This window comes from Leopardus geoffroyi, chromosome B3 (assembly GCF_018350155.1).
Source record: "Leopardus geoffroyi isolate Oge1 chromosome B3, O.geoffroyi_Oge1_pat1.0, whole genome shotgun sequence".
In the NCBI taxonomy this organism is placed as follows: domain Eukaryota; kingdom Metazoa; phylum Chordata; class Mammalia; order Carnivora; family Felidae; genus Leopardus; species Leopardus geoffroyi.
In genome coordinates, this window is record NC_059337.1 from 72,525,158 (window position 1) to 72,552,809 (window position 27,652).

General features: G+C 42.2%; 2 protein-coding genes across 2 annotated transcripts; both read right to left on the reverse strand.

The window, feature by feature from the left end:
- Positions 1–885: 885 nt before the first annotated feature.
- Positions 886–27,572, reverse strand: LOC123583313 (olfactory receptor 10G2-like). Its single transcript, XM_045450328.1, has 4 exons — positions 27,471–27,572; positions 11,369–11,462; positions 4,402–4,459; positions 886–2,021 (listed from the first exon to the last, which is right to left on the reverse strand). Exon 4 carries the CDS (start codon positions 2,005–2,007, stop codon positions 970–972), a length of 1,038 nt encoding a protein of 345 aa, XP_045306284.1. The 5' UTR covers positions 2,008–2,021; positions 4,402–4,459; positions 11,369–11,462; positions 27,471–27,572; the 3' UTR covers positions 886–969.
- LOC123583315 (olfactory receptor 10G2) lies at positions 21,991–27,570 on the reverse strand. The gene is made up of 2 exons (XM_045450329.1): positions 27,471–27,570; positions 21,991–23,233 (listed from the first exon to the last, which is right to left on the reverse strand). The coding sequence occupies exon 2, from the start codon at positions 23,213–23,215 to the stop codon at positions 22,178–22,180; it is 1,038 nt and encodes a 345-aa protein (XP_045306285.1). The 5' UTR covers positions 23,216–23,233; positions 27,471–27,570; the 3' UTR covers positions 21,991–22,177.
- Positions 27,573–27,652: the final 80 nt, after the last annotated feature.

Sequence of the window (27,652 nt, forward strand, 5' to 3'; positions counted from 1 at the left end):
GTCAAGGTCATTTCTATCACCTGGCCTGGTCAGAGGGATATTGTGTGATTAACTGATTGGTCCACTGAATCACTAACCAGGTGACTTCCAGATCTTTGGCTATTTGGCATTATGATAATCGGCCAAGAGTTTTTTTCTGGATACTTTGGACAATTTAGATGTAGTTTGAAAGTCTTTCCTGGTTCTGTTTTAATTTTAAAAAAATTGCTGATTGAGTGAAATATTAATAAGGATGAGGTAAGGCTCCTGCGATAAAGTAATCCATTAACAAATCCATGATTTAAAGGATTAGAGGTTTATTTTCTTCTCACTTAAAATTCCGATGTGAACGTTGGTAGGTGATTCATCTCCCTGATGTGAGCAAAGCGATCCAAGTGGCTAGAGGCTTGGGAAATTATGACTGAAGCCATGGATGGAGGGTGGTAGGGTAGCATTATACTGGTATTCCCCAATTTTTCTGGAATAATCCCCCTCCTCCTAGATAGGGCATTACTCCTCATATTCAACATTTGTGTAGAGTGTGCTTTCTCCTGAGAGGTGGATCGGAAAAGTATAAAACAGCTCTGGCCAATTTATTGCGGTTAAATATAGCACTAGAAGCTTCTTAGTAGAATTACATCCAGTTCAGCTTAAGCCAACATATATATATATATTTTTTTTTTTAATTTTTTTTTCAACGTTTATTTATTTTTGGGACAGAGAGAGACAGAGCATGAACGGGGGAGGGGCAGAGAGAGAGGGAGACACAGAATCGGAAACAGGCTCCAGGCTCTGAGCCATCAGCCCAGAGCCCGACGCGGGGCTCGAACTCACGGACCGCGAGATCGTGACCTGGCTGAAGTCGGACGCTTAACCGACTGCGCCACCCAGGCGCCCCAAGCCAACATATATTTTTGAACGTTTGCCACACGCAGCAGAAGCTGAGAGGTGTGGTAGCAATGGTGAGGCAGGAAGTCCCTGGGCCTGTAGTTACTTGTTTTCTCTGGTGGCCTTTCCACCTGCTGTTATTCTCTTCAGAGCGGACTTCACTTCCTGGTTCCTCAGGGTATAGATGAGGGGGTTCAGTAATGGAGTGACAACAGTGTAAAACACAGCCACTGCCCCATCCAGGGGACTCTTGGAGCCAGCCCTGAGGTAGGTGAAAATGCAGGGGACATAGTAGACTGTGACCACGGTTAGGTGGGAGCCGCAGGTGGAGAAGGCTCGGCGCCGCCCATCAGCAGTGCGTATCTTGAGGATGGCGCGGACTATGCAGGCGTAGGAGAGCAGAATTAACATGAAGCAACTGGCAGCCACCACCCCAATGTCCACAAAGGTCACAAGCTCATTGACGGTCGTGTCAGCACAGGCCAGTCTCAATACTGCAGGGATGTCACAGATAAAGTAATCCACTTGGTTGGGCCCACAGTATGGCAGACGGAAGGTCAGGGTGGCCTGGACAGACCCATGGATGGAGCCGGCCACCCAAGCCCCAGCCACGAGGATGGTGCATAACCTCCCATTCATGAGCACGGGGTAGCGCAGGGGCTGGCATATTGCCAGGTACCTGTCGTAGGCCATCAAGGTGTAGAGGAAACACTGGGTACTGCCCAGGAAGTGAAAGAAATACAGTTGAGCCACACAGCCACCAAAGGGCATTGCCTTGCTGGCAGGAGTAAAATCCAATATTAGCCGAGGGACAATGACTGAGGAGAGCCACATGTCCAGGAATGAGAGCACGCCCAGAAGAATGTACATGGGGCGAGCGTGGAGCTTTGGGTCAGCCCACACGGTGAGCAGAATGAGCAGGTTCCCCAGCTGAGTCAGGATGTAAATGATGAAGAAGACCAGGAAGAGGAGGGTCCTCAGACTGGGGGGGTGAGGTAAGCCCAGGAGAATGAAGCCTGTCACGATGGTGTCCAGGGATGTGTTTTTGGTCTCTCTCATGTCTTTCTGTAGTATGTCGGGATGAGTGGTGAAGTCAGACAAGGGAAATATCCACAGGAGGTGGTGAGAGAATGGTTTCATCTCATGACCAGAGTCTAGGGGGGATACAGAGGACTTCTTTATTTTAAAGTAGAAAGCATTTGCCATCAGTCATCTGGGTTTGCTCTGCAAGACAAGCCCTCAGAGGCTGGTTGATTTCTAGATGTCCTGACATGCTCCTTCTATGGGAGATACTATTTCAAGTATTGGAAGCCAAGGCACAAGGTTATGTCTTAATAACAGTGTTCGTGAATATGATGGGTGTGTAACCCCAAGGGAGACCACAGAGAAATCGATTTTGGAGCAATGTGGACCAGTTACTCCATAATTACCATCCCTATTGTTGGAATGGACTTCTCAAAATGTTTCTTGTAGATCTACAAGAATCTTTGAAATCTAACCCTTATATATTTCTATAATCTTCTTTCTTTGGTTCCCTCAGAGCACCAAGGACCTTCTGGCCCCACTTCTGGAGTATACTGATTCATCTCAACACAGTCTCATTCCTCAGGACTCACTTGGCTGTCACTTCCTTTGGGAAGAGTTTTTCTCCCTTAGAAGACAATCTTCTTGGAGATACGAATTTATATTGTAAACGGCAGTTGCAGCACAGTGTGATGAGAGCTATTTGCCTAAATGCTCCCTGGTTTCTTCTATTAGATTATAAGCTCCTTCAGAGCACAGACCAAGTCTTTTTTGTTCTTTTATTGTATCTGCAGCACCTGCCACAGTGTTTGGCAACAGTAAGGTAATTAATAAATGTTGGCTGGTTGTCTGACTGAATGGGTTTGCCAACTTGGGTTAGTCCTGCATCCTGTTTCCCTGTGTGATCACATCTCTCCTGCTTTGTGTCACAAAGTCAGCACTGACGGGTGAGGGGACTGGCCACATACTTCAGCAGTGTGAGTCTGTCCCCAGCGTAAACAAAGTCAAAGGCATCACCCATGTTTTCTGTTTGCCTTAGAATGTTATTTAACTTTATTGATTGACCTCAGTAGTTTATTGGTTTTGGTGATTTGGATTATAACAGATTGATTTTTATAGGATTTCACCTTTGGTGTGTTATTATTTTAAGATCTTATTTGACTTTCAACAAATGAGATTCTCAAAAACACTTTAAAGGTATTAAACACCTGAGCACCATATTATTTAAAACCTCCCTTTGATGAATGGTTTGTTCAAAAAAAAAAGTTTTTTTCTCCAAATAGTGTTTTAGGTATCTTTACCTAGGCTTAAACTAAAAGATCTTGTAATTCTTTTTTTTTTTTTTTTTCAACGTTTATTTATTTTTGGGACAGAGAGAGACAGAGCATGAACGGGGGAGGGGCAGAGAGAGAGGGAGACACAGAATCTGAAATAGGCTCCAGGCTCTGAGCCATCAGCCCAGAGCCCGACGCGGGGCTCGAACTCACGGACCGCGAGATCGTGACCTGGCTGAAGTCGGACGCTTAACCGACTGCGCCACCCAGGCGCCCCAAAGATCTTGTAATTCTTAAGAAATAACAACAACAACAAAAAATTTTAAACTGATAGGAGGTTAAAAGGTTAGTTATACGGAGGTGGGAACATCAACAGATCTAACTGCTGGAATGTCGTTAAAAATGTAGGGGTGTCTGGGTGGCTCAGTCGGTTAAACGTCCAACTTCGGCTCAGGTCATGATCTCGTGGTCTGTGAGTTCGAGCCCCGCATTGGGCTCTGTGCTGACAGCTCAGAGTCTGGAGCCTGTTTCAGATTCTGTGTCTCCCTCTCTCTCTGACCCTCCCCCGTTCATGCTCTGTCTCTCTCTTCTCAAAAATAAATAAATGTCGGGGCGCCTGGGTGGCACAGTCGGTTAAGCGTCCGACTTCAGCCAGGTCACGCGGTCCCGTGAGTTCGAGCCCCGAGTTGGGCTCTGGGCTGATGGCTCAGAGCCTGGAGCCTGCTTCTGATTCTGTGTCTCCCTCTCTCTCTGCCCCTCCCCTGTTCATGCTCTGTCTCTCTCTGTCCCCCAAAAAATAAGTAAACGTTGAAAAAAAAATTTAAAAATAAATAAATGTCAAAAAAATTTAAAAAATGCTTTTATAAACATTAATCTCAAACATATACATACATATATGTAAAGATTTTATTTTATTTATTTTGAAGACTTTATTTATTTATTTATTTATTTATTTATTTATTTATTTATTATTTATTTGTTTTAAGTAGGCTTTAAGCTCAACATGGGGCTTGAACTTACAACCCTGAGATCAAGAGTTGCGTGCTCTACTGACAGACCCCACCAGGCACCCCCAGTCTCAAACATATTTTATCTTCATCATTATTTAAAAAGAACTAAGTGGATATAATAATATCCGGTAGTGATTAATATTACTCAATGTCTCGTGTTCTATAGAATCCATAGAAATATTAATAATAGACTTTGCCCACAAAGAGAAAAATATATTCACTATTACCTGATTTTCAGAAGGAAGAATAATTTCTTTCAGGAAGGATGGATGGTACTTTCTATGGCTAGAACAGAAAGGGAAGACAAAATTTGAGAGCATGTGTATGATACCAATTATGAAACCTTATTTTGTGTCAGCTAGAGGAGATACATATTACAGATATGCTCCTATCTTAGGCAAATGATGTCTTTCTAGAATTTTTCATGAAAATCAAATTTTCATAAATCAATTCATATCAGCATTATACTAAAAAGTTATTTGGGGAACATCCATAATGAATCTCTATGGATAGTAAAAAAAAAGAAAAACCTCAGTTCATCTTTCTTCTCCCAGCTGTGGTGCACACATCTGAATGCACTTTCCCAAAGGACCTGCTGGGAGAAGGCTGGAAGGCATACCTCTCTCTGTGTGGCTCTGGGTGTTCTGGCTGGCCTGCATGGGAACAGGGGGGCTGCAGTGGTGGGTCTGAGGGAGAAGTTCCTTTTCCAGGCAGAGTCAGCAGAAGAAAGTGGTTTTGATTTGAGGTGGTGTAAGGTAGAATCTCTTGGAGAGGCAGGGATTGCCTGCAGAAGCACTAAGCTGCGAGTCTAAGAGAGACTTTTAGAAAAGAGAACAGCCTTTTCTCTTTTTAATTATTTATGTGTTTATTACTATTATTATTTTTCAAATGATCCTTCCAAATTTCATTTATTTTTATTTTTTAATGCTTATTTATTTTTGAGAGAGACAGAGAGAGGGAGCAGGTGGGGGAGGGGTGGAGAGAGAGGAAGACAGAGGATCCAAAGTGGGTTCCACACTGACAGCAGAGAGACTGATTCGGGGCTCAAACTCACAAACTGTGAGACCATGACCTGAGGCGAAGTTGAAGGCCTAACCAACTGAGCCATGCAGTTGCAACCCCCCTTTAAAAACTTTTTTAGGGGTGCCTGAGTGGCTCAGTCAGTTAAGCGTCTGACTTCGGCTCAGGTCATGATCTCACAGTTTGCGGGTGGAGCCCCGTGTCGGGCTCTGTGCTGACAGCTCTGAGCCTGGAGCCTGCTTTGGATTCTGTGTCTCCCTCTCTCTCTGCCCCTCCCCTGCTCACACTCTGTCTCTCTCTCTCTCTCAAAAATAAATAAACATTAAAAAATATTTAAAAACTTAAAAAAATGTTTATTTATTTCTGAGACAGAATGCGAACAGGGGAGGGACAGAGAGAGGGAGTCACAGAATCTGAAGCAGGCTCCAAGTTCTGAGTTGTCAGGACAGAGCCTGACATGGGGCTTGAACTCACAAGACATGAGATCATGACCTGAGCTGAAGTAGGATGCTTTCCCAGCTGCCCCTTCTTTTTTTTTTTTTTAAAGCCTATTTATTTATTTTGAGAGAGAGAGAGAGAGAGAGAGAGAGAGAGCGAGCGCACAAGCAGGGGAAGGGCAGAAAGAGAAAGAGAGAGAGAGAGAATTCCAAGCAGGCTCCGCACTGTCAGCACAGAGCCCGATGTGAGGCTCGAACTCATGAACCATGAGATCATGACCTGAGCTGAAACCAAGAGTCAGACACTTAACGGACTGAGCCAACCAGGTGCCCCTTTTTTCTCTTTTCTAGAGATAAAGGAGCCCGCCTAGAAAAAAAAGAAGAAAACTAACTGAATAATTTTTCCTCTTAATTTATCTGTGATTTTTTATCATAGAGTTGTTAATTTTTTGAAGTTGTGTCACTTAAGCTATTTAAATTGAGGAGTGAAGCAAGCTAAGATTCATCAATTAAAAACATTTTAAGTATCCACATGGTGGCTAACGTGATATAGATTAAAACATTTCTTGTTTTAAATAGTTTTTGGTATTGTTAAGGCCATCATATAAAATAGTTGCACTTTAGTTTTTATGTTTATTTTTTTAAAACTTAAAAAAAAATTTTTAATGTTTACTTTTTTTTTTATTTTTTTTTCAACTTTTATTTATTTTTGGGACAGAGAGAGACAGAGCATGAACGGGGGAGGGGCAGAGAGAGAGAGGGAGACACAGAATCGGAAACAGGCTCCAGGCTCTGAGCCATCAGCCCAGAGCCCGACGCGGGGCTCGAACTCACAGACCGCGAGATCGTGACCTGGCTGAAGTCGGACGCTTAACCGACTGCGCCACCCAGGCGCCCCTAATGTTTACTTTTGAGAGAGAGAGAGAGACGGAGACACAGAATCCGAAGCAGGCTCCAGGCTCCGAGCTGTCCACATAGAGCCTGACATGGAGCTCGAACTCATGGACTGTGAGATCATGACCTTAGCAGAAGTCAGATGCTTAACTGACTGACCCACCCAGGTGCTGCTTTTAAAACTTTAAAAAAGTATTTATTTATTTATTTTGAGAGACACAGAGAGAGAGAGAGAGCTGGGGAGGTGAGGGCAGGGCGGGGGAGAGGGAGAGAGAGAATCCCAAGAGGTTAAGCGCTGTCAGCATAGAGCCTGATGCAGGGCTCAAACTCATGAACCATGAGATCATGACCTGCACTGAAATCATGAATCAGATACTCAACTGAATGAGCCACCTAGGCATCTCTAACATAGTTGCACTCTAATATCAAAAATATATAATTAAAGAAAAGAAGAAGCTAGTGATACCACTGATATAATCAATATTTAAAGCAGCAAATAATTAGGTGCAGGGGCTTTGGTCTGGAAATTCAAGGGAAAGGCTTCTAGGGATGGAATGGAAGAGGACGGCATGAAGAGAGCCAAGTCAGGGAGGGTGCAACCCTCTTTCCAGGGTCAAGTGGAAGTCATCCTCCTTACAGGATCAGACAGGAAGTCATAGGTTGTTAGGAAGCAAACTCACTTTGAGGCCTTTTCAGACAGTGTCTCTTTCATTTGTAAAAAATCAGATTATTTCAGAGGTTTGGCCTCTTTCTGGCATGCCTACACTGAACTGGGGTTCTGTATAGGGCACCCTAGGGTTGAGGACCTTCTCCAAGCAGAGCAGATACACATCACTAAGGCTGAGGCATGAGGAATGACCCAGATTTGAGCTGTTCATCCTCGCTTGCCTTTAGGACAAGACTCAGACCACAGCCCTTTGAGGCCATGAGGCAGCCTGGGCAGAGGCAGAGCATGGAGAATGAACAGAGTTTGGATGCAGTGGGGAGACATAACCCATGTTTTATTCTAATTATCCCATCAGCATCCTTCCACTGTAAATGAAAAAAACAAACAAAGAAACAAAAAACAACAACCAAAAAACAAAACAAGTGTGTTTGTTAAGAAACTTTAACAAGTTTGTATCGGGGCACCTGAGTAGCTTAGTGAGTTGAGTGCCTGACTCTTGGTTTCTGTTCAGTTTGTGAAACAGGGTTGTGGGATGGAGCCCTAAGTCAGGTTCCAAGCTGAGTGTGGAGCCTGATTAAGACTCTCTCTCTCTTTCTATCTCTCTCCTTCTCCCTCTGCCCCTCTACCCTGCTTGTGTGCTCTCTCTCTCCAAAATAAAAAAATAAAAAATAAAAAAAGTGTTATCCTAAAAAGCAAAGGAAAGAAAAGCAAAGGAAAGAAAAGAAAAGAAAAGAAAAGAAAAGAAAAGAAAAGAAAAGGTATGCAATGGAAGGCCTTCCAGCCTTCGAGGAAGTTGACTGTGTGTGCTCATCACTGGAAGAAAAAGGGTTAACATGTCCATCCCTGACTATGTTTGCTCAGTAACACTGATACAGCATTTATAGTACCTTATTATCTCTCCCCAAATATAGAAAAGACAAATGTTTAAAACTCTTTTTCTCAATTTAGAGAAGAAAGCTCCCAAATCTGGAGAAAGGCTGATTTAATTCAACATTAATATGCTTAATGTGTTAACATTGTGACTAGAGGGTGAGGTAAGAAAGAAGGTGGGGGAAAGAGACACATTACATACAGTTTTTGACAAAGTTACTGAAACTCTTAAGGTGTGGAAATTAAGTCTTTGCTCCTATTGTGAATTGGCCTGCTATTAGAATGCTTCCCTCGTTGGACTCACGTGGACACAACAACAAAACATCGGAGGAGGCTGGTCTTTCTCTGGTCGAATGAGTGTGTGAGGAAGGTGTCCTTCAGAGCATCCCCTTGGCTTGCGGTGATAGATAACCAGGTCTCTGCTTTGGAATGGAATTAAAATCTTCCAGGGGAACGAAACATTGACCCTTCTAACAGCCTATGAGATCCTCTGCCCTTGGACGCTCTTTACAGATTGAGACTTCTCTACTCAAGTGTCTTGAACTTACATCAATTGCATTATGAGCCAGATCTTCCTTGACTGAGGGTTTCTTTCTTTCTTTTTTTTTTTTTGTTTGTTTTTTAAACACTATCAAGAGATTTGTAGAGAACTATTTATCTCTTGGGAGTTCTACCCTGAAACATTGCCCCCATGAGAGCTACACTCCCCTGATCCTCATTATTTTTTGTTTTGACAGCAAACAGGAATCATTTCTACATGTAGAAAGTGAGCTGTGAAGAACGTGATCTGTTCGGGTGACCTCCAATTTCTGTGATTCCTTTCTTTGAAGTGTTGGGATCACACTTTTATCCACATGATACTCAGAAATGCATTGAAAATGTACCTAACTTTTGGGACGCCTGGACGGCTCAGTCAGTTAAGTGTCCAACCCTTGATCTCAGCTCAGGCCTTGATCTCAGGGTCATGATTTCAAGCCACGCATCAGGTTATGTGCTGGGTGGGAAGCCTACTTGAAAACAAGAAAAAGAGGGGTGCCTGGGTGGCTCAGTCGGTTAAGCAGCCGACTTCGGCTCAGGTCATTATCTCACGGTCTGTGAGTTTGAGCCCCGCATCGGGCTCTGTGCCGACAGCTTGGAGCCTGGAGCCTGTTTCAGATTCTGTGTCTCTCTCTCTCTCTGAACCTCCCCCGTTCATGCTCTGTCTCTCTCTGTCTCAAAAATAAATAAACGTTAAAAAAAATTAAAAAAAAAAGAAAACAAGAAAAAGAAAATGGGCTTAATTTTTAATGATTGAGCTGATTTTTCTTACATGTTCCCACCTCTCTAGATACTGACAGAAAAAAAAAATCCCTTGAATTTAGGTCAGTTAAATACAGTTTAGTCACTATCAGTTTGAAGTCTTGGATGACCCCATTCTTCTTATGGCATGGAGAAAGAGGATGGTTTCAAATTGTTGGAGTGCTCCTTGGATATTTGCTCTTGACTTTGTGGGGGTGTGGCAGTTCTGGTAGGCTTCTTGGACCACGCAGGTGAAGATGTCCCCATCTGGAATTGCACGTGGCGTGACTTGTTCTCCTCAGACTGATTTGGCATCAGTTGTGTGCTGAAGTTGGTTTGTACTGGCTTCCAATACCCTACCGCTAAATTTTCAAAAATTTTATGAGCTCTTTGTTAAGTTTGCAATTAAATTTAAATATAAACTTGCAATTGGACATGTATTTTCAATTAAATATATTAGAAATGAAATAATACTCAAATGATCACTTTCTAATTATTTTTCTTTAAATTTTTTAAAAAAGATTTCACTAAAAATATTTTATTTTTATTTAAAATTTTCTTTAATGTTTTATTTATTTTGGGGGAGGGGCAGAGAGAGAGGGAGACAGAGGATCCAAAGCGGGCTCTGCGCTGAGAGCAGCGAGCCCGACGTGGGGCTTGAACTCGAGAACCGTGAGATCATGACCTGAGCTGAAGTTGGATGCTCAACCGACTGAGCCACCCAGGCGCCCCCCAAAATGATTTTATTTTTAAATAATCTCTACACCCAACACGGGGCTTGAATTTTAACCCCTAGATCAAGAGTCACATGCTCTACCAATTGAGTCAATCAGGCTCCCCATTTTTCTATGTTTACTAGTATCTGTGAGGTTATTTACATCTATCCAATCTTTATGGTGGAAAACACCATACAATGGTGTACTGCCCTTACCAATTTTATACACAATGGTGTCATGTTGGAGTTTGAAATTGACTATAGTAGGAGTATTTAAACGCTGAAAATTTTGTGGTTCCTGGGTGGCTCAGTGGGTGAACATCTGACTCTTGATTTCGGCTTGGATCATGACCTCACGGTTTGTGACTTCAAGCCACGTGTGGGGCTCTGTGCTGACAGTGCAGAGCCTGCTTCGGATTCTCTCTTCCTCTCTCTCTACCCGTCACCTGCTGCTTCTCATCTGGACCACTTAATAAAGCATAGACCTAGATGAATGGTATCAGGGCTTTATTTATTTAGCAAGGGGTTAATCATATTTTGAGCAATGTTTGGTAAGAAAGAAAGCTAGTTTCAGATAGAGGAACAGAGTCTCATAAGGAATTTTGCCACTTTGCCAAGTTTTACATGATGCCAGTTGTAAAATGAGATAGTTCAAGAGGACTAGATGCTTTTAAAGCTTTCCTTTGTTTCTAAATTTTTATATTAAAATTTTTTTAAAGTTTTATTTACTTAAGTAATCTCTATATCCAACATGGGGCTCAAACTCATGACCCCAAGATCAAGAGTCATATGTTTTTCTGACTGAGCCATCCAGGCACCCCTAAATTTCTATATGTTTGATAGAGAAAAACCATATTAATCATTTGGGGACATAGGTGAGAATGTGTGTAAATAAAATGGCAATGGTTTTATGGTGCCACAAGATGGCAGTATTATATCTATTATAACTAGGCACTATATTCCACCCACATGCAGTAAGTAGAAAATAATTATTCCAGAGCATTCACAAGGGAAACAAATTGCCTTTAACTTTTTCTTTTGCTTTCAGCTTGTTTATTTTCATCTTTATCCCAGTTGCATGAAGTTTATTACAATTTTCTCATCACTGACACTAATAATTTGTTTCCCGTTTTCTACCAGGTTTTAGAAAACATGAGAAAAATGAACAAACATGCTGTTTGGACAAAGTCGAGTAAGGTGAGGAGGCAGGCGGCAACCCCTACACATTTGCTCTCCATCTGTTGTTGCACAAAAGCCTGCTGTTGTTCAAGAGACTTAATTCCATGTACACAGGAATTTTAACGCACACTTACGAAATCAAGGAAAGCCTGTAGTCAACATGGGCTCAGCAGTAGCTTTAACAATCTTCATTCCACAGGCCATCCATGAGGGAAGATGATTCTGACCCTGTGTGACAAGAACGAGCAGCAAAGATTCAAATTCCCAGTCAGACAGGAGATTCCAAAAACAAAATTGTGATCACAGCAGGGCTCAATAAATACCCCCCTTTTTGTGCATAATACATCGAACTTAAGTGTAGTGAAATTCTCCAAAATCTATCAACATAGGTTTAAATAAATTTTAAAAAGAATAGCTTTACTGAGGTTAATTCAAATACAGTTCACCACCCTTTCAGAGTGTACAACTCAGTAGTTGTTGGTGTGCTTACAAGGCTGTGTGTTGATCACCAATTCCTGAACATTTTCACCGCTCCAAAAAGAAATCCCATACTCATTAGCAGCCTTTCTCTTTTTTCTTTTAAATGCTTATTTATGCATTTTTGAGAGAGAGAGAGAGAGAGAGAGAGAGGGAGAGAGAGAGAGAGAACACAAGTAGGGGAAGGGCAGAGAGAGAGAGAGAGGGAGACACAGAATCCGCAGCAGGCTCCAGGCTCTGAGCTGTCAGCAAGGAGCCCAATGCAGGGCTCAAACTCACGAACTGTGAGATCACGACCTGAGCTGAAGTCGAACGCTTAACCAACTGGGACGCCCAGGCTCCCCTAGTAATATCTCTTCACCTTCCTTCCTTACCCCTCCTGCACCCCAACCCCTGGTAACCACTAATCTACTTTCTGTCTCTATGGATTTGCCTTTTATGAACATTTCATATAAATGGATCGTATAAAATGTGGCCTTTTGTGTCTGGCTTCTTTTACTTAGCATAATGTTTTCAAGCTCCATCCACGTTGTGGCAGGTATCAGAACTTCATTCCTTTTTATGGCTGAATGCTATTCCATTTTATGGATATACTGTAATTTGTTTATCCGTTTATCAGTTGATGGGCATTTTGGTTTTTATACTTTTTGGCTGTTTGAATAATGTTGCTATGACCATTCACGCGCACATTTTTGTGTGGACATGTGGTTTTATTTCTTTTGGAATATCCATAAGAGTGTAACTCCTGGGTCATATGCTCTATGTTGAATATTTTGAGGGACTGCCAGATTTTTCTCAGTGGCTGTATTATTTTGCATTCCCACTGGAAATGTACGAGGGGTCCAATTTCTCTACATCTTCAATAACACTTGTTATTGCCCATCTTTTTAAAAATGTTTATTTACTTGTTTTTTAGAGAGAGAGAGAGAGAGAAAGGAGGGCAGAGAAAGAGAATCCCAGGCAAGCTCCACACTGTGAGTACAGAGCTTGATGTGGGGCTCAAACCCATGAACCATGAGATCAAGACCCCAGCAGAAACCAAGAGTCAGATGTTTGAGTCACCCAGGCAACCCATCCATCTTTTTTATTATTGCTGCCTTTGACAGTAAATGAGGCCAATAGGTTTGGAAAAATATTATCAGATCACAGGAAATTTCTTTCTGAGGTATCTTGGTAAATGGTTTAAGATATGGTTGAAGTTTTTCCTTTTTCCTTTCTTTTTTCTTTAATTCTCATTTTCTTCCTCCCTTATTTCCCCCTTCTCTTCTTTCTTTTCAGTTCTCTCTCTTTTTTAAAATTGTTGTTCTTGTTTTTTAAGTAATCTCTGTATGTAGCGTGGGGCTCAAACTCACGATCCCAAGGTCAAGAGTCCCATGCTCTTCTGACTCAGACAGCCAAGTACCCCTGGATCTGTCATTTAAATTAAATAATGAAGCTTATTCATTTTCACATTAAGTAGTAAAGGTGTGCAGGGAAAAAAAATCTTTCCTCATTCCATTCTCAGTGGAGCCCCTAACGTAACCAATGTTATTAGTGTGTCCTACACTTTTTTTTTTAATGTTTATTTATTTTTGAGACAGAGAGAGACAGAGCACGAATGGGGGAGGGTCAGAGAGAGAGGGAGACACAGAATCTGAAACAGGCTCCAGGCTCTGAGCTGTCAGCACATAGCCCAATGCGGGGCTCGAACTCACGGACCATGAGATCATGACCTGAGCCGAAGTCGGACACTTAACCGACTGAGCCACCCAGGCGCCTCTATCCTACACTTATTAAAGGTTTTATGTATACGTATATATGTATATAATATATACATTATATACATATGCATATAATATAATATATACACATAAAACCTTTAAAAAGTGTATATATAATATTATATATATGTATGTATATAATATAATACATATAATATATATTATCATTATAATATACATTATAGTGATATATATACGTATTATATATATAATACATATATATAATACGTATATATATGTATATATAATACATATATATAATACGTGTGTATATATATATATATATATATATATATATATATACACACGTATTATACACACACACACACACACACACACACAAATACACGTATAAGGGACACCTGACTGGCTCAGTGGGAAGAGCATCTGACTCTTGACAGGGTCATGAGTTCAAGCCCCACATTGGGTGAAGAGATTACTTAAATAAATAAAACTTAAAAACATGTATATAGTACATATATTGATAAAGATAAGACCAGTTAACACCCTCACTCTGCAACTGGCTTTTGAAATTTTTTTTTTTAGAGAGAGAGAGCACAAACCGGAGCGAGGAAGAGGGGCAGAGGGGGATAGGGGCAAAGGGACAGAGGGGCAGAGGGGTAGAGAGGGAGAGAGAAAGATTCCTAGGCAGTCTCCAGACTCAGCACAGAGCCCTACATGGGGCTTGATCCCATGACTCTGGGATCATGACCTGAGCTGAAATCAAGAGTTGGACACTAAGTCGACTGAGCCACCCAGGTGCCCCCGTCTTGAATTTTTTGAAGACTATTTCTATATTAACTGTTGCAAAAATACTTAAAGCATAGCCAAATTCCCTTCTCTCTTTTAAAATTTTCAAAAAAGTGTTTATTTATTTTTGAGAGAGACAGAGACAGAATGCGAGTGGGTTAGGGGCAGAGAGAGAAGAAAGCACAGAATCCCAAGCAGGCTCCAGGCTCTGAGCTGTCTGCACAGAGCCTGATGCAGGGGTTGAACCCACCAGCTGTGAGATCATGACCCAAGCCGAAGTTGGATGCTCACCCGACTGAGCCACTCAGGCGCCCCCCTTCTCTCTTTAACTTTCTTTTTTTTTTTTTTTTAACGTTTTATTTATTTTTGAGACAAAGAGAGACAGAGCATGAACGGGGGAGGGGCAGAGAGAGACGGAGACACAGAATCGGAAGCAGGCTGCAGGCTCTGAGCCATCAGCCCAGAGCCTGACGCGGGGCTCGAACTCACGGACCGCGAGATTGTGACCTGAGCCCAATCGGACGCTTAACCGACTGAGCCACCCAGGCGCCCCTCCCTTTAACTTTCAAAACATATACGACACACAAACACATGTTCAATGTGCTTACACACGCACACTACCTGAAGATGATTCCTTTCTATTTTATTGTGTCATGCAAAAGGGAAACTATTAACATTGTCACATTGACTACTTTTTGCCTTTGCCTTGTGTTATTCTTCCTATTCTTGTCATCTCTTGTTCTTTACACACCATTCTACTGTTCAGTGTTCACAGAATCTCCTGGACTACAGCCTGTGGATTCACCAGTAGAAAACGTTCCTGCGAGGACGCTGCTCTAAGGGAACCTGCAACTTCTCCTGCGGAAGCTGAAAGTCACCTGTCAAGAGAGGAGCTTCCCACCCTGGTGTTTCTTCTGGGTTTTGCATCCACATTGGGTTTTCCTCCCTCAGCCCCAGGGAGGGCACGGACCTTCTGCCGCCGGTTCCAGCGGCTCAGGCCCCGGGGATGCAGTGCCTGGCCCGGGGTGTCCCGCAGCAGATGTGGGGGGATTTCCTTCTTTATGTTTCCCTGACGGTGGGAAGTAAGGCTCGAGTCAGTAGCGAACTCTGCAGGGGGGTTTCAAAATAATTTTCTACCCGCTGAATGCTTGCCACCTCTGGTCTTTGTAATGAAGGAGTCTTTTCTGATCCACATTTTCCTGAAGTGGTGCTAACCGTCCCCATATTACTACTGCTACCGTGGCTGCTGCTACCACTATGATCACTACCGTTGCCGCTTCACTGTCACTTGTGTCTGTCTGAGGAACTCCTCCAGCGGTGGCAGTGTTCTCCTTTTAAATAACGCTGTGGCTCCCAGGAGCGCTACCCTGCCAAGGACCCGCGTGTTCTCACAGGCGCTGCGGGACAAGGCGTTCAGCAGCCCACGGAGGGGACGGCTCTGGAAGGAGCCTCTGTGCGGGCCAAGCGCACGAACCGGACGTCTGGCTTGGGCGGGCCGGATTGGTACCAGCAACGTGGCAGCGGAGCACCCACACGTGTGTCTGAAGTGCTCTGGATGGTTGGGAGAGGAGAGGTGGTTTTCCTTCGTTCCTTGGTCGCTCTGATGCATCCAGTTACCTCCTCCTGGCCGAGCTGCAGAGGACAGACTCTGCCTCTGCCTCTGTGCCCGTGAGACACGCGGTGGCTACGAGGCCTCTTAAGCTGCACCCAACTTCACAGGTGACCGTGGCAGTGAGAAACTGTATTTCCTGAGTGGATGCATGCTTACACCTCTAATTTTAAACTTTGGAAGAATGTAACAGAGGACTCCGAAAGTGAATCCTAGTATTTCTGAACCACTGACTACTCTCTTTTTCTCTTTCTTCTGCTTTCCCTCCTCCTTCTGCTTATTTGTACTTCCAAGATCCCCCTAAGAGTTGAAGATAGAATTTGCTTTTGGGGGAGGCTCTTTATTCAGAGCAAGGATCCCTTGGTGAGTACTTTTGTTTATGCAAAATAGTAAGTCATGTACTCATTCGTTTATCCCTGGGAGGTTCTGAAATTGGTGAAGCAAATGCAAATGTCTCAGCTTGAGATGTTAATGTTGCTTTTAATTCTGTGAAATATGTCCTCATTTTTGTATTTCTCGGAGGGCTTATTTTGATATTATTTAACTTCTAAGTGGACTTATCCAGCACATTGGAGAGTACAAGGTCTGTGGACTTAAGGAGTGAAGGGAAGATCACAGAGAACTCCCCTATTTGGAAAGGAGGAGTGAGGTCATACAATGAGGCTGAGGGCAGGTGGGGAAGGAGACAGACAGCAGGGAATGCCCAGGAAAGCACTGGATGATGGGCACAGACAGTAAAATCTAACATCCAATTTAAAGATTTTCTTGTTTTGCATTGTAATTCTTTTTTTTTAACATATTTTTTAATTTTTAATTTAATTTTTTTATTTCGAGAGAGAGAGAGTGTGTGAGCAGAGAAGAGGAGCAGAGGGAGAGAGAGAGAATCTTAAGCAGGCTCTACACTCAGCTCAGAACCCTTCACAGGGCTTGATCCCATGACCCTGGGATCATAACCTGAGTTGAAATTGAGAGTTGGAGGTTCATCCAATGGAGCCACCCAGGCACCCCTTGGATTGTAACTCTTGTGTGCTATCCCAAAGTCTTTGGCATTTGTTCAACATTGTAGCCTATTCATTTTGAGTATAGAGGGAAATGCAGAAGTTTTTTCTCATATATGAGTTCCTCTTTCTCTACATTTTAGGAGATATATCTGTTTCCATGTTTTTTTTCTCCTTAGCATTGGATGTTTAGGTTCTTTTATCAGCTAATTTTGAGTCAGTCTTTTGGCATACACGGAACAAGAGGGACTTAGCGGTGGTGACTGTGAAATAAAGGGAAAAGGGGTGGTTTTCTCTCAACAAATGTTTTACTGAGTACCTAATATGTGCTAGACATTCTTTCAGTTGCTGTGGTGCCATCAGTGAGTAAAAGATTCCCTGCATGTCCTGCTTATGTTCTAGTGAAGACAGAGAAAGGGTAGACCTTTTATAAAACATGTCTTTGAAAATAAAGGGAAAATAAATGTGACCCTTAGAACTGGACTTCATTGCCTTTTAGAGGGAGAAATGTATGATGTTTGAAAGCAATGCTGATATCATGTGCTTGTTATATGTTTTAAACATAAATCAGTCATGAAATGAGTAAGAGCTATAAAACATTGGATGACTACAAAACTACAAGTCAAGTTATCCAAAGAATCTCAATCTTTCAGGGAGCCTGGGTGGCTCAGTTGGTTGAGTGGCTGACTTTGGCTAGGTCATGATCTTAGGGTTTGTGGGTTCGAGCCCTATGTCAGGCTCTGTGCTGACAGCTCAGAACCTGGAGTCTGCTTTGGATTCTGTGTCTCCCCCTCTCTGCTCCTATCCTGCTCTCTGTCTCTCTCTGTCTCTCTCTCAAATAAACATAAAAAAAATTAAAAATAAATAAATAAATAAATAAACAAAAATACATTTAAAACCACTACTCATCAACATTAATATTAAAAAACAAACAGAGAATCTCAATCTTTCAAATGACTCAAATGTATCTGGGTTCATAGTGGAGTCCCAACACATAAAATAAAGATACCCAACATTTAAATACAGGATCTCACGCTGAAGTAAATGACCTTTAATATGTATATTATTCGTAAAAATGAAAAATAAAAATTTAGGTGCCTCATTGAAACTATGAGGGAGATAGAGTCTAAAAAACTTTTAGTTTAAAACATTAAAAAATTAAAAAAAAACTAGCAAGTAGTGACTGGTAAACAGAAATGAGTATTTAAAAATTTAAGACATGTAAATTATCGATTCTTTCCTCACTCAGTATGGTATTTTTGTATTTGGTGACTATGAGGAGTATCCATAAGGGCTTCTATGGGTTTATTCATTCTGACCTTGTTTTTATACCTACTTTTCCCTAAAAGTCAGAAGTTTCTAAACCACACATTTTTCTGCCACGCTTGCCCGCAGCCCACCGTGGTCAAGACAAAAGAGTGCTTCTCTTTTTCTTTTTAAAGTCACTGATCTAATGTTTATTTATTTTTTAGAGAGAGAGAGAGAGTGAAAGTGAGCACAAGTCAGGGAGGGGCAGAGGGAGAGGGGGACAGAGGATCCAAAGCAGGCTCTGCATTGATGGGAGACAGCCCCACGTGGGGCTTGAACTCATGAACCATGAGACCATGACCGGAGCCGAAGTCAGACACTTAACCCACTGAGCCACATAGGTTCCCTGATCACTTCTCTTATACTTTATATCTTTTCCAGTAGGATTTCCATCCTCTATCTGACCTAACAGCTTTCATTCCCACTTGGATGAAGGTTGGGTGCTAGAGGTTAGAGTAAGCCATTACCAGACGGTGAGAACCAAGGTATTTAGAATTATACTCGTCCCCCGCCCCTTAACCACAGTTTCACTTCCCACAGTTTCAGTTGCCCGCAGCCAACCGTAGTCCAGAAGTAAATGATCCTCCCTTTGACTTATTGTATGGAGATCAGTCGTAGCCTAATGCTACCTCACAATGCCTACCTCAGCCCCTTCACTTCATGTCATCACGTAGGCATTTTATCATCTCACATCATCACAAGAGGAAGAAGGGTGAGCACAGTACAGTAAGATATTTTGAGAGGGAGAGAGATGCATTCACATAACTTTTATTAGAGCATATTGTTGTTATTCTATTATTGCTGTTAATCTCTTACTGTGCTTAATTTATAAATTAAACTTTATCATAGTATGTCTGCATAGGAAAAAATATATGTATAGAGTTTGGTACTATCTGTGGTTTCAGGCATCCACTGGGGGTCTTGGACCTGTAGTCCAAGAGGAAATGGTTGTACTGTGGGTCCAACTGGGAACTCAGCTCAGTTGTCACATTTAAAGAACACTAGTTTTGTATGGACTTGGGAATCAGATAATTCCAAGTTCAAACCCTGGCTCCACAGGATGTTCTGATACAATCTCACAGTCTAAAACATGTTCTCAGGGTGGAGAAGAATTGGAGTGCATCTTGTCTGAGTATCTTCCATGATGTTTAGAGTGAAGCTTCCTGAGCTCTGAATTTTGAGCATCTCTTGACCTTGTCAAGTACTTGAGGATGAACCCAGCTTCTGTGTCCTTTGCTTTGGAACTTTTGTGCTTTCTATACTCCTTGTTGAACAAGGTACAATGCTCCTTTAAAATTTTTTTTTTAAAAGTTGGGAATGCAAGCTGGTGCAGCCACTCTGGAAAGCAGTACGGAGGTTCCTCAAAAAACTAAAAATAAAACTACCCTATGACCCACCAATTGCACTACTAGACACTTATCCACGGGATACAGGTGTGCTGCTTCGAAGGGACACATGCACCCCCATGTTTATAGCAGCACCATCAACAATAGCCAAAGTGTGGAAAGAGCCCAAGTGTCCATCGATGGATGAATGGATAAAGAAGATGTGATATATATATATACAATGGAGCATTACTAGGCAATCAAAAAGAATGAAATCTTGCCATTTGCAACTATGTGGATGGAACTGGAGGGTATTATGCTAAGTGAAATTAGTCAGTCAGAGAAAGACAAAAATCATATGACTTCACTCATATGAGGACTTTAAGAGACAAAACATAAGGGAACATAAGGGAAGGGAAACAAAAATAATATAAAAACAGGGAGGGGGACAAAACAGAAGAGACTCATAAATATGGAGAACAAACTGAGGGTTATAGGAGGGGTTGTGGGAGGGGGGATGGGCTAAATGGGTAAGGGGCACTAAGGAATCTACTCCTGAAATCATTGTTGCACTATATGTTAACTAATTGGGATGTAAATTTAAAAAATAAAAAATAAAATTAAAAAAAAATTTAAGTTTATTATTATTATTATTTTTATTTGAGAGAGAGAGAGAGCAAGCATGGGAAGGGGCAAAGGGGGAGAGAGAATCCCAAGCAGACTCCATACTCATTGCGGAGCCCAATGCAGGGTTCATTCCCATGACCCTGGGATTATGACTTCAGCCTAAATCAAGAGTCAGATGCTCAACTGACTGAGCCACCCAAGCACCCCAAGATACAACATCCTATCGTCCAGTTATTTTTTAGTCCTCATGTTTGTGGAGTTTCTAGGACCACATTGATACTCAGATGTCTCGAGTATGTTCTCATGGTGGCAGTTAACCTCTCTTTAGTTTTAGTTCCTAAGAAAAATAAACCAAATGAGTGGTGGAGGAAAATGCTCTCGCCAACAAGAGTACACCCTACCTCAGGTGGTGTAAAATGGTATCATCAACAAGAGTACATTGTTAGGAAAACCTAGTGTCTACAGGGATATCTACAAGTGTGTTAATACTCCAGAGGAGAAGGCATGTGTGAGTTATGTGACCCTTTTTTTCCAGGTTCTCCTAATTGTTCCCTCCCTTGTCCCTTCTTGCCTAGGGATGGTAAATAGTTGGAGTGTTACTAAGCCCCAGGTTCATCAGCTTTTCCTTGTGGTTCCTCTACTCCCGTATCTTTGTAAATAGCTCCTATGCCCAGAAACCCTTCTCAAATTATCCTGTTTTGAGTGGGCCATCCATTTCCTTTTGGGAAATTGGTATAATCCATCCAAATGTCTTAAGAGTTCTTTGCATGTGTTTTGAATGGTACAGGGTGGTGAAGGAGGTCGGTTGGAAGAACCATAAAGGCCAAGATCTTCATTAAGAGGAGTTTTACACATGAGTAAACAAACAGACAAAAAGCAGAATCAGACCTATAAACACAGAGAACGCACTAATGGTTGCCAGAGGGAAGGGGTGGGAGGATGGGTAACATGGGTGAAGGGGAGTGGGAGATACAGGCTTCCAGTTATGGAATGAATAAGTCATGAGAATAAAAACACAGCACAGGGAATAGCCAATGATATTGAAATAGTGCTGAATGGTGACAGATGGGAGCTATGCTCACAGTGAGTACAGAATAATGTATAGACTTCTTGAATCACTATGCTGTACACCTGAAACTAATGTAACATTGTGTGTCAACTACATTCAAATACAAAAAAAGAAGGTACAAATATTCTAATTAAAAAAAGAAGAGTTTTAAAATTTGGATGACATAGCTTCACACTCTCTAAAAAAAGTCCTTAAAAGATTGGACAATATGAATTTTGATGGGTGTGTATTCTTGGTAGAGGGGAAAGCTTGTGGCAGGCAAGCCCTGGGCATGCTTGAGGCCTGCAGTAAATCAGTCAGGATGGGGGAGGGAAGAGAGGGTAGAGACATCTTGGGAGATAAGGTATGTTGGGTTCAGATTTTTTGCACTTTGAACTCCAGATTGAGGAACCTGCCTTTATTTTTACATTCACTGGAGAGTCCTATAGCTTGTACGTTTCAGAAGAGTAATTTTCACTATGGTGTGGATGAGGAGGAAGAAGACAAAAGACTAGTCAGGACATCAAGAGAGACATTGTAAAAGTGGAGGGGACAGAATTTGGTGTCTCAGCACATGGGGACAGCGAGGAACAGGAAGGGAACTTCATACATGATCCAGTATTTTCAAGTTGAAGTGCTGGGGAATGTTAATGCCATGCATAAGCAAAGAAACATTGAAGCTATAGAAGTCTAGGGTTTAGGGGCAAAGAGAATGTCGAATTTTCTGGCAGAACAGACTTCCAAAGTTGTTGTCACATTCTCATCCTCTTCAGCCTTTCCTAAAGCATTTTCATATCTCACAAGGTAGCCAAGGGGTAGAAGTAATGCGTCCGTTTGTTTCTAAACAAATAATGTCAAACAATTTGAACCAATTTAATGAGAAGAAAAGATTGTGAATACAAGGAGTTCAGAAGTCTCTTCTCAATAGAATTAAATTCAGTTCAGTGTAAATTCATAGCAGTTTATGGAACGTTTGCCACACGCAGCAGAAGCTGAGAGGTGTGGTAGCAATGGTGAGGCAGGAAGTCCCTGGGCCTGTAGTTACTTGTTTTCTCTGGTGGCCTTTCCACCTGCTGTTATTCTCTTCAGAGCGGACTTCACTTCCTGGTTCCTCAGGGTATAGATGAGGGGGTTCAGTAATGGAGTGACAACAGTGTAAAACACAGCCACTGCCCCATCCAGGGGACTCTTGGAGCCAGCCCTGAGGTAGGTGAAAATGCAGGGGACATAGTAGACTGTGACCACGGTTAGGTGGGAGCCGCAGGTGGAGAAGGCTCGGCGCCGCCCATCAGCAGTGCGTATCTTGAGGATGGCGCGGACTATGCAGGCGTAGGAGAGCAGAATTAACATGAAGCAACTGGCAGCCACCACCCCAATGTCCACAAAGGTCACAAGCTCATTGACGGTCGTGTCAGCACAGGCCAGTCTCAATACTGCAGGGATGTCACAGATAAAGTAATCCACTTGGTTGGGCCCACAGTATGGCAGACGGAAGGTCAGGGTGGCCTGGACAGACCCATGGATGGAGCCGGCCACCCAAGCCCCAGCCACGAGGATGGTGCATAACCTCCCATTCATGAGCACGGGGTAGCGCAGGGGCTGGCATATTGCCAGGTACCTGTCGTAGGCCATCAAGGTGTAGAGGAAACACTGGGTACTGCCCAGGAAGTGGAAGAAATACAGTTGAGCCACACAGCCACCAAAGGGCATTGCCTTGCTGGCAGGAGTAAAATCCAATATTAGCCGAGGGACAATGACTGAGGAGAGCCACATGTCCAGGAATGAGAGCACGCCCAGAAGAATGTACATGGGGCGAGCGTGGAGCTTTGGGTCAGCCCACACGGTGAGCAGAATGAGCAGGTTCCCCAGCTGAGTCAGGATGTAAATGATGAAGAAGACCAGGAAGAGGAGGGTCCTCAGACTGGGGGGGTGAGGTAAGCCCAGGAGAATGAAGCCTGTCACGACGGTGTCCAGGGACGTGTTTTTGGTCTCTCCCATGTCTTTCTGTAGTCTGTGGAGATGAATGGTGAAGTCAGACCAGGGAAATATCCACAGGAGGTGGTGAGAGAATGGTTTCATCTGATGGTTAATGCCTGCCTGAGTGATGAGATAAACAGGAAACTGCCACAACTTTTAAACAATTTTTATTTACTTATTTTTATTTTAAAGAAGAGGTGGTGTTGCCATCAACTATTTTGGTTCACTTTATAAGAGAAACTGTCCAGAGACTGGTTAGTTTCCTAGATGGATGGAATCTTTGATCGATTGGGAGACACTGAGAGCAGATTTTGGCAGATCAAAGCACAGGGGGACATGTGAATGATAGAGAAGGACCAATAACTCCAAACAAAAAGCCCAACCACTGAAGAGGGGCTGAGGCAGGTTAAGGCAGAGCAGTGTGGAACACATTTCCCACAATGGCCAAACTTACTTTTCCCTCCACTTCCCATCATTGCAGTGCCTCAGCTAGAATCCCATCTCCTCACCATAGCATGCAAACATGTTCATTGTATGTCCCTTATTTGCCACTCGGTCACACCCCTTGCAATTCCTTCTTAGTGTTCAGTTCAAAGGACCCCTCGAGGCTCTCCCAACGGCATACTCCAGCTGGGAGCCTATGCACACCATACCTTCTTTGTTCCCTTCACCTGGGTAATGCTCACTTTCCCTTCAGGACTAAGTTGGGAGACCCTTATCTGCAAAAAGACTTTCCCGATTCCTGAGGACCATGCTTATATTTCTCAGAGCATGTATCACATTCTACTACTATTGTCCAGTTTCTTATTTGTCTCCCCTATTAGTCATCCCATCTAACACAGTAAACGTGATCATTTATTTTCTGAATGACTGAATGGCTAATGGGAATGGATGTTGCCAAACCCCACCGAACAGACATAGTGTTTCTTTCTCTGCTGTATCTTGTTTGTCTAATCCTTGGACCCACCCACTGACTAGCGAACATCTCATTCTTATGCGTTTAGTTTTATTATAACAAACTCCAAGGGCCACTCTTGTTTTTTATTGCTCTAGGATATTATTTAGATTTATTGGTTGATTGATGTGGTCCTTTGGTTTGGAATTGTATGTTTTTGTATGGGGTTATAGAGCAATTTTTATTGTGTATTATAATAGCATTGGTTAATGCAGGACTTGATCTTTAGTGTGTATGTGTGTGAATATATACATGGCATATATATAATATATATAAATATATATTTTATATGCATATATATACATATATATACATACACATTTGTGTGTGTGTATATATACATGTATATATACATATATATGTATATACACACATATATACATGTGTATACATATATATACATACGCATATATTTGTGTGTGTGTGTATATATATACATGTATATATACATATATATACATACATATATGTATACACACATATATACATGTGTATACACATATATATACACATATATATACATGTATATACATACATATACATACACATATATTTGTGTGTGTGTATATATATATACATGGCATATATATATAATATATAATATATATACATATATATTTTATATACATATATATACATATATATACATATACATATATTTGTGTGTGTGTGTGTGTGTGTGTGTATAAAGTCAACTGTACAGTAACTCTCTCTAAAGACCTTGAGAGAATTTGAAGTTCCTGGTCCAGATGATAAGAAAAGATAGAGGCATGACACGTATTTGTTGAAGAGACTATTTGATAAAGATTTTTCTCCCCACACTCAGGTTTGAGATGGATTCATCTGCCATTTAACTATAGTATCTTTGTAATTTAAATGACTATTTGCAGAGAGCAATTTAAATGGTAACAGATTAATTATAAATAACATGTGAGTATTAACAGGTTTAATCCTTTAATCTCCACCAGGAAATTTCCCCAAGAGATTTTATCTTGGTTATTTTGAAAAGTAACTTAATTCACATATTAAGATTTAGGAGCTATTAATAGTAATAATAATACTTAATATACCTGGCTCTTCAGTTCAGGGTCCATAGAAAATGTTAAGCGTGCCCTCTGCCCACAGAGAAAGAAGAAATATCAAATTTTTACTGCCTGAGTTTTAGGAGGGCGCCTTGATTTATTTGAAAATAGATGGGAAGACTAGTTCTTTTTTTGGGTAGAGTATACAGAAAAGATAGAAATAGTTGGGATTAAGATTACGCATAAAACAGTAATTATGAGCCAAAGTAATTTTGTTGTCAATACAGACATAATATTAGTGTGCTGCCACTTAGGCAAGTGATGTAATCCTGAGATTTTTTAAATGAAAGTAAAATTTTGTATAAATAATTAATAGAATGGTACCACTGGGGGATTTATTTAACAGATTTCTATAATGCGTATTTATGTATAGTGAAAAATCCTCTCTAGTTTATCTGCCTTGCTAGTCTGATTTTTCTCATTTGTTGTGCATAAACCAGACTCCACTTTTTCCAGGTGCCCTGCTGTAACCTTTTAGTCTCTAGATTCTGGGGGCTCTGCTTGGTGAGATCAGGAAACTGAGGTGTGTTACAGCTGGTGGGTTTGAAAGGGGGTTACTTTTCTAGGCAGACAAGACAGAGGATGGTGGTTTTGACTTGGGGTGTGGTGGTCAGAGGTTGCAGAGGTGGGCAATCTGTGGTGCAGAGAGGTTGGCAGAGTAGATTTCCAGTGGATTTTTGGAGAAACAGGAAGTAAGTTTGAAGAAGGATCAGATCTCTTGACGAGCGAGAGAAAAATAGTCTGGCCATACTCCATCCCCCTCCACCCCACCCCTGCCCCCCCCTCCCCGCCCCGTTCACCCTCTACCCCATCAGCTTTCTGTGTCATTTTGCTTTGGGTCCACTCCTGTTTTCAGCTGTGGAAATTTAGGTATTTAAAGTAAGGGAAGTGGCGGACTGAAAATTTTTCAAAAAATTAAAAACAATTTCACCGTATCTACCCTAGCTAATTAGATAAGCAAAGTATTTTATTTTACTTTTTTTAAGTTTATTTATTTATTTTGAGAGAGACGGAGACGGTGAGAGTGCAGGAAGGGCAGATAGAGAAGGGGAGAGAGAATCCCAAGCAAGCTCTACACTGCCAGCACAGAGCCAGGTGAGTGGCTCGAACTCACAAAAGGGAGAGATCACGACCTGAGCTGAAACCAAGAGTTGGACCCTCGACTGACTTGAGCCACCCAGGAGCCCGATAAGCAAAGTATTTTTTTTTTTTTAATTTTTTTTTTTTCAACGTTTCTTTATTTTTGGGACAGAGAGAGACAGAGCATGAACGGGGGAGGGGCAGAGAGAGAGGGAGACACAGAATCAGAAACAGGCTCCAGGCTCTGAGCCATCAGCCCAGAGCCTGACGCGGGGCTCGAACTCCCGGACCGAGAGATCGTGACCTGGCTGAAGTTGGACGCTTAACCGACTGCGCCACCCAGGCGCCCCACAAAGTATTTTAAAGTTTCTCCAGTTTTAGGGGCGTCTGGGTGGCTCAGTTGGTTAAGTGTCTGACTTCAGCTCAGGTCATCACCTCACTGTTTCTGAGTTCGAGCCCCAGGTTGGGGTCTGTGCTGTCAGCTCAGAAGCCGTGGGGTGAAAGAGAGGCACTGAGAAGATAAAGACAGGTGGGGTAAGAATTCTATGGAGCTGTGGGAACATGGGATGGGCTACTTTCTGTATCCTCCCCCTAGCCCCCAAATCAGGCCAGTTTGGTGTGAGCACGTCTCTCTCTCTGGTTTGTTTGTTTGTTTTTTTAATTTTTTAAACGTTTGTTTATTTTTGAGAGAGAGACAGAGCGTGAGTGGGGGGAAGGGCAGAAAGAGAGGGGACAGTCTGAATCTGAGCTGTCAGCACAGAGCCTGACTGGTGGCTCAACTCACTAACCGTGAGATCATGAGCCGAAGTCGGACGCTTAACTGACTGAGCCACCCAGGCGCCCCATTGTGAGCACATCTCTTGCAGTGAGTGCCTTTCCATTGGAGCAGCAGCTCAGGGGAGGGCAAGCCTCTAGCTAGCTAGCTCTGGGATTTGGGTCAGGAGGGGACAGTTAGGAAATTCTTGAAGATGAGGAATGAAGACTGGTAGTGTTGTGTCAGACACAATTAGGATCAAAGGACCTTTACCCTTGGGATAAGACCCAACCCAAATCTGTTTCTGGAAAAAAGATTCCTCTTCCTTTATACTCATGCACAGTTAGACATTCTGGTAGAGCCAGAGCAGAGCAGGGGAATTGCAGAGAGTTTGGAGTGGCCTTGGCATATTTTATCTATTCTCACAGCAGTGCATCCTGTTCTCCCAAAGATTTTTAAAAACAAGCCTTGCTTAAGGCGAGGTACCTGGTGTCCCGAAGAACAGAAAGGTCACGAATCTGGCTTATGTTTGCACAATTACCAAAGAATCTTCTTCACGACCTCTGTGACTCTGTCACTGCCCAGCTGTGCCCTAAAAAGAGAAAATGAAAAGAAAATGTTGTTAAGATTCTTCTGAGTATTTTTCTCATCGCAAAAAGAAATTCCTT

Coding starts and splice junctions, on each gene's coding strand:
- LOC123583313 (XM_045450328.1), bottom strand. CDS start 2,007: ATGAAACCATTCTCTCACCACCTCCTGTGGATATTTCCCTTGTCTGAC.
- LOC123583315 (XM_045450329.1), bottom strand. CDS start 23,215: ATGAAACCATTCTCTCACCACCTCCTGTGGATATTTCCCTGGTCTGAC.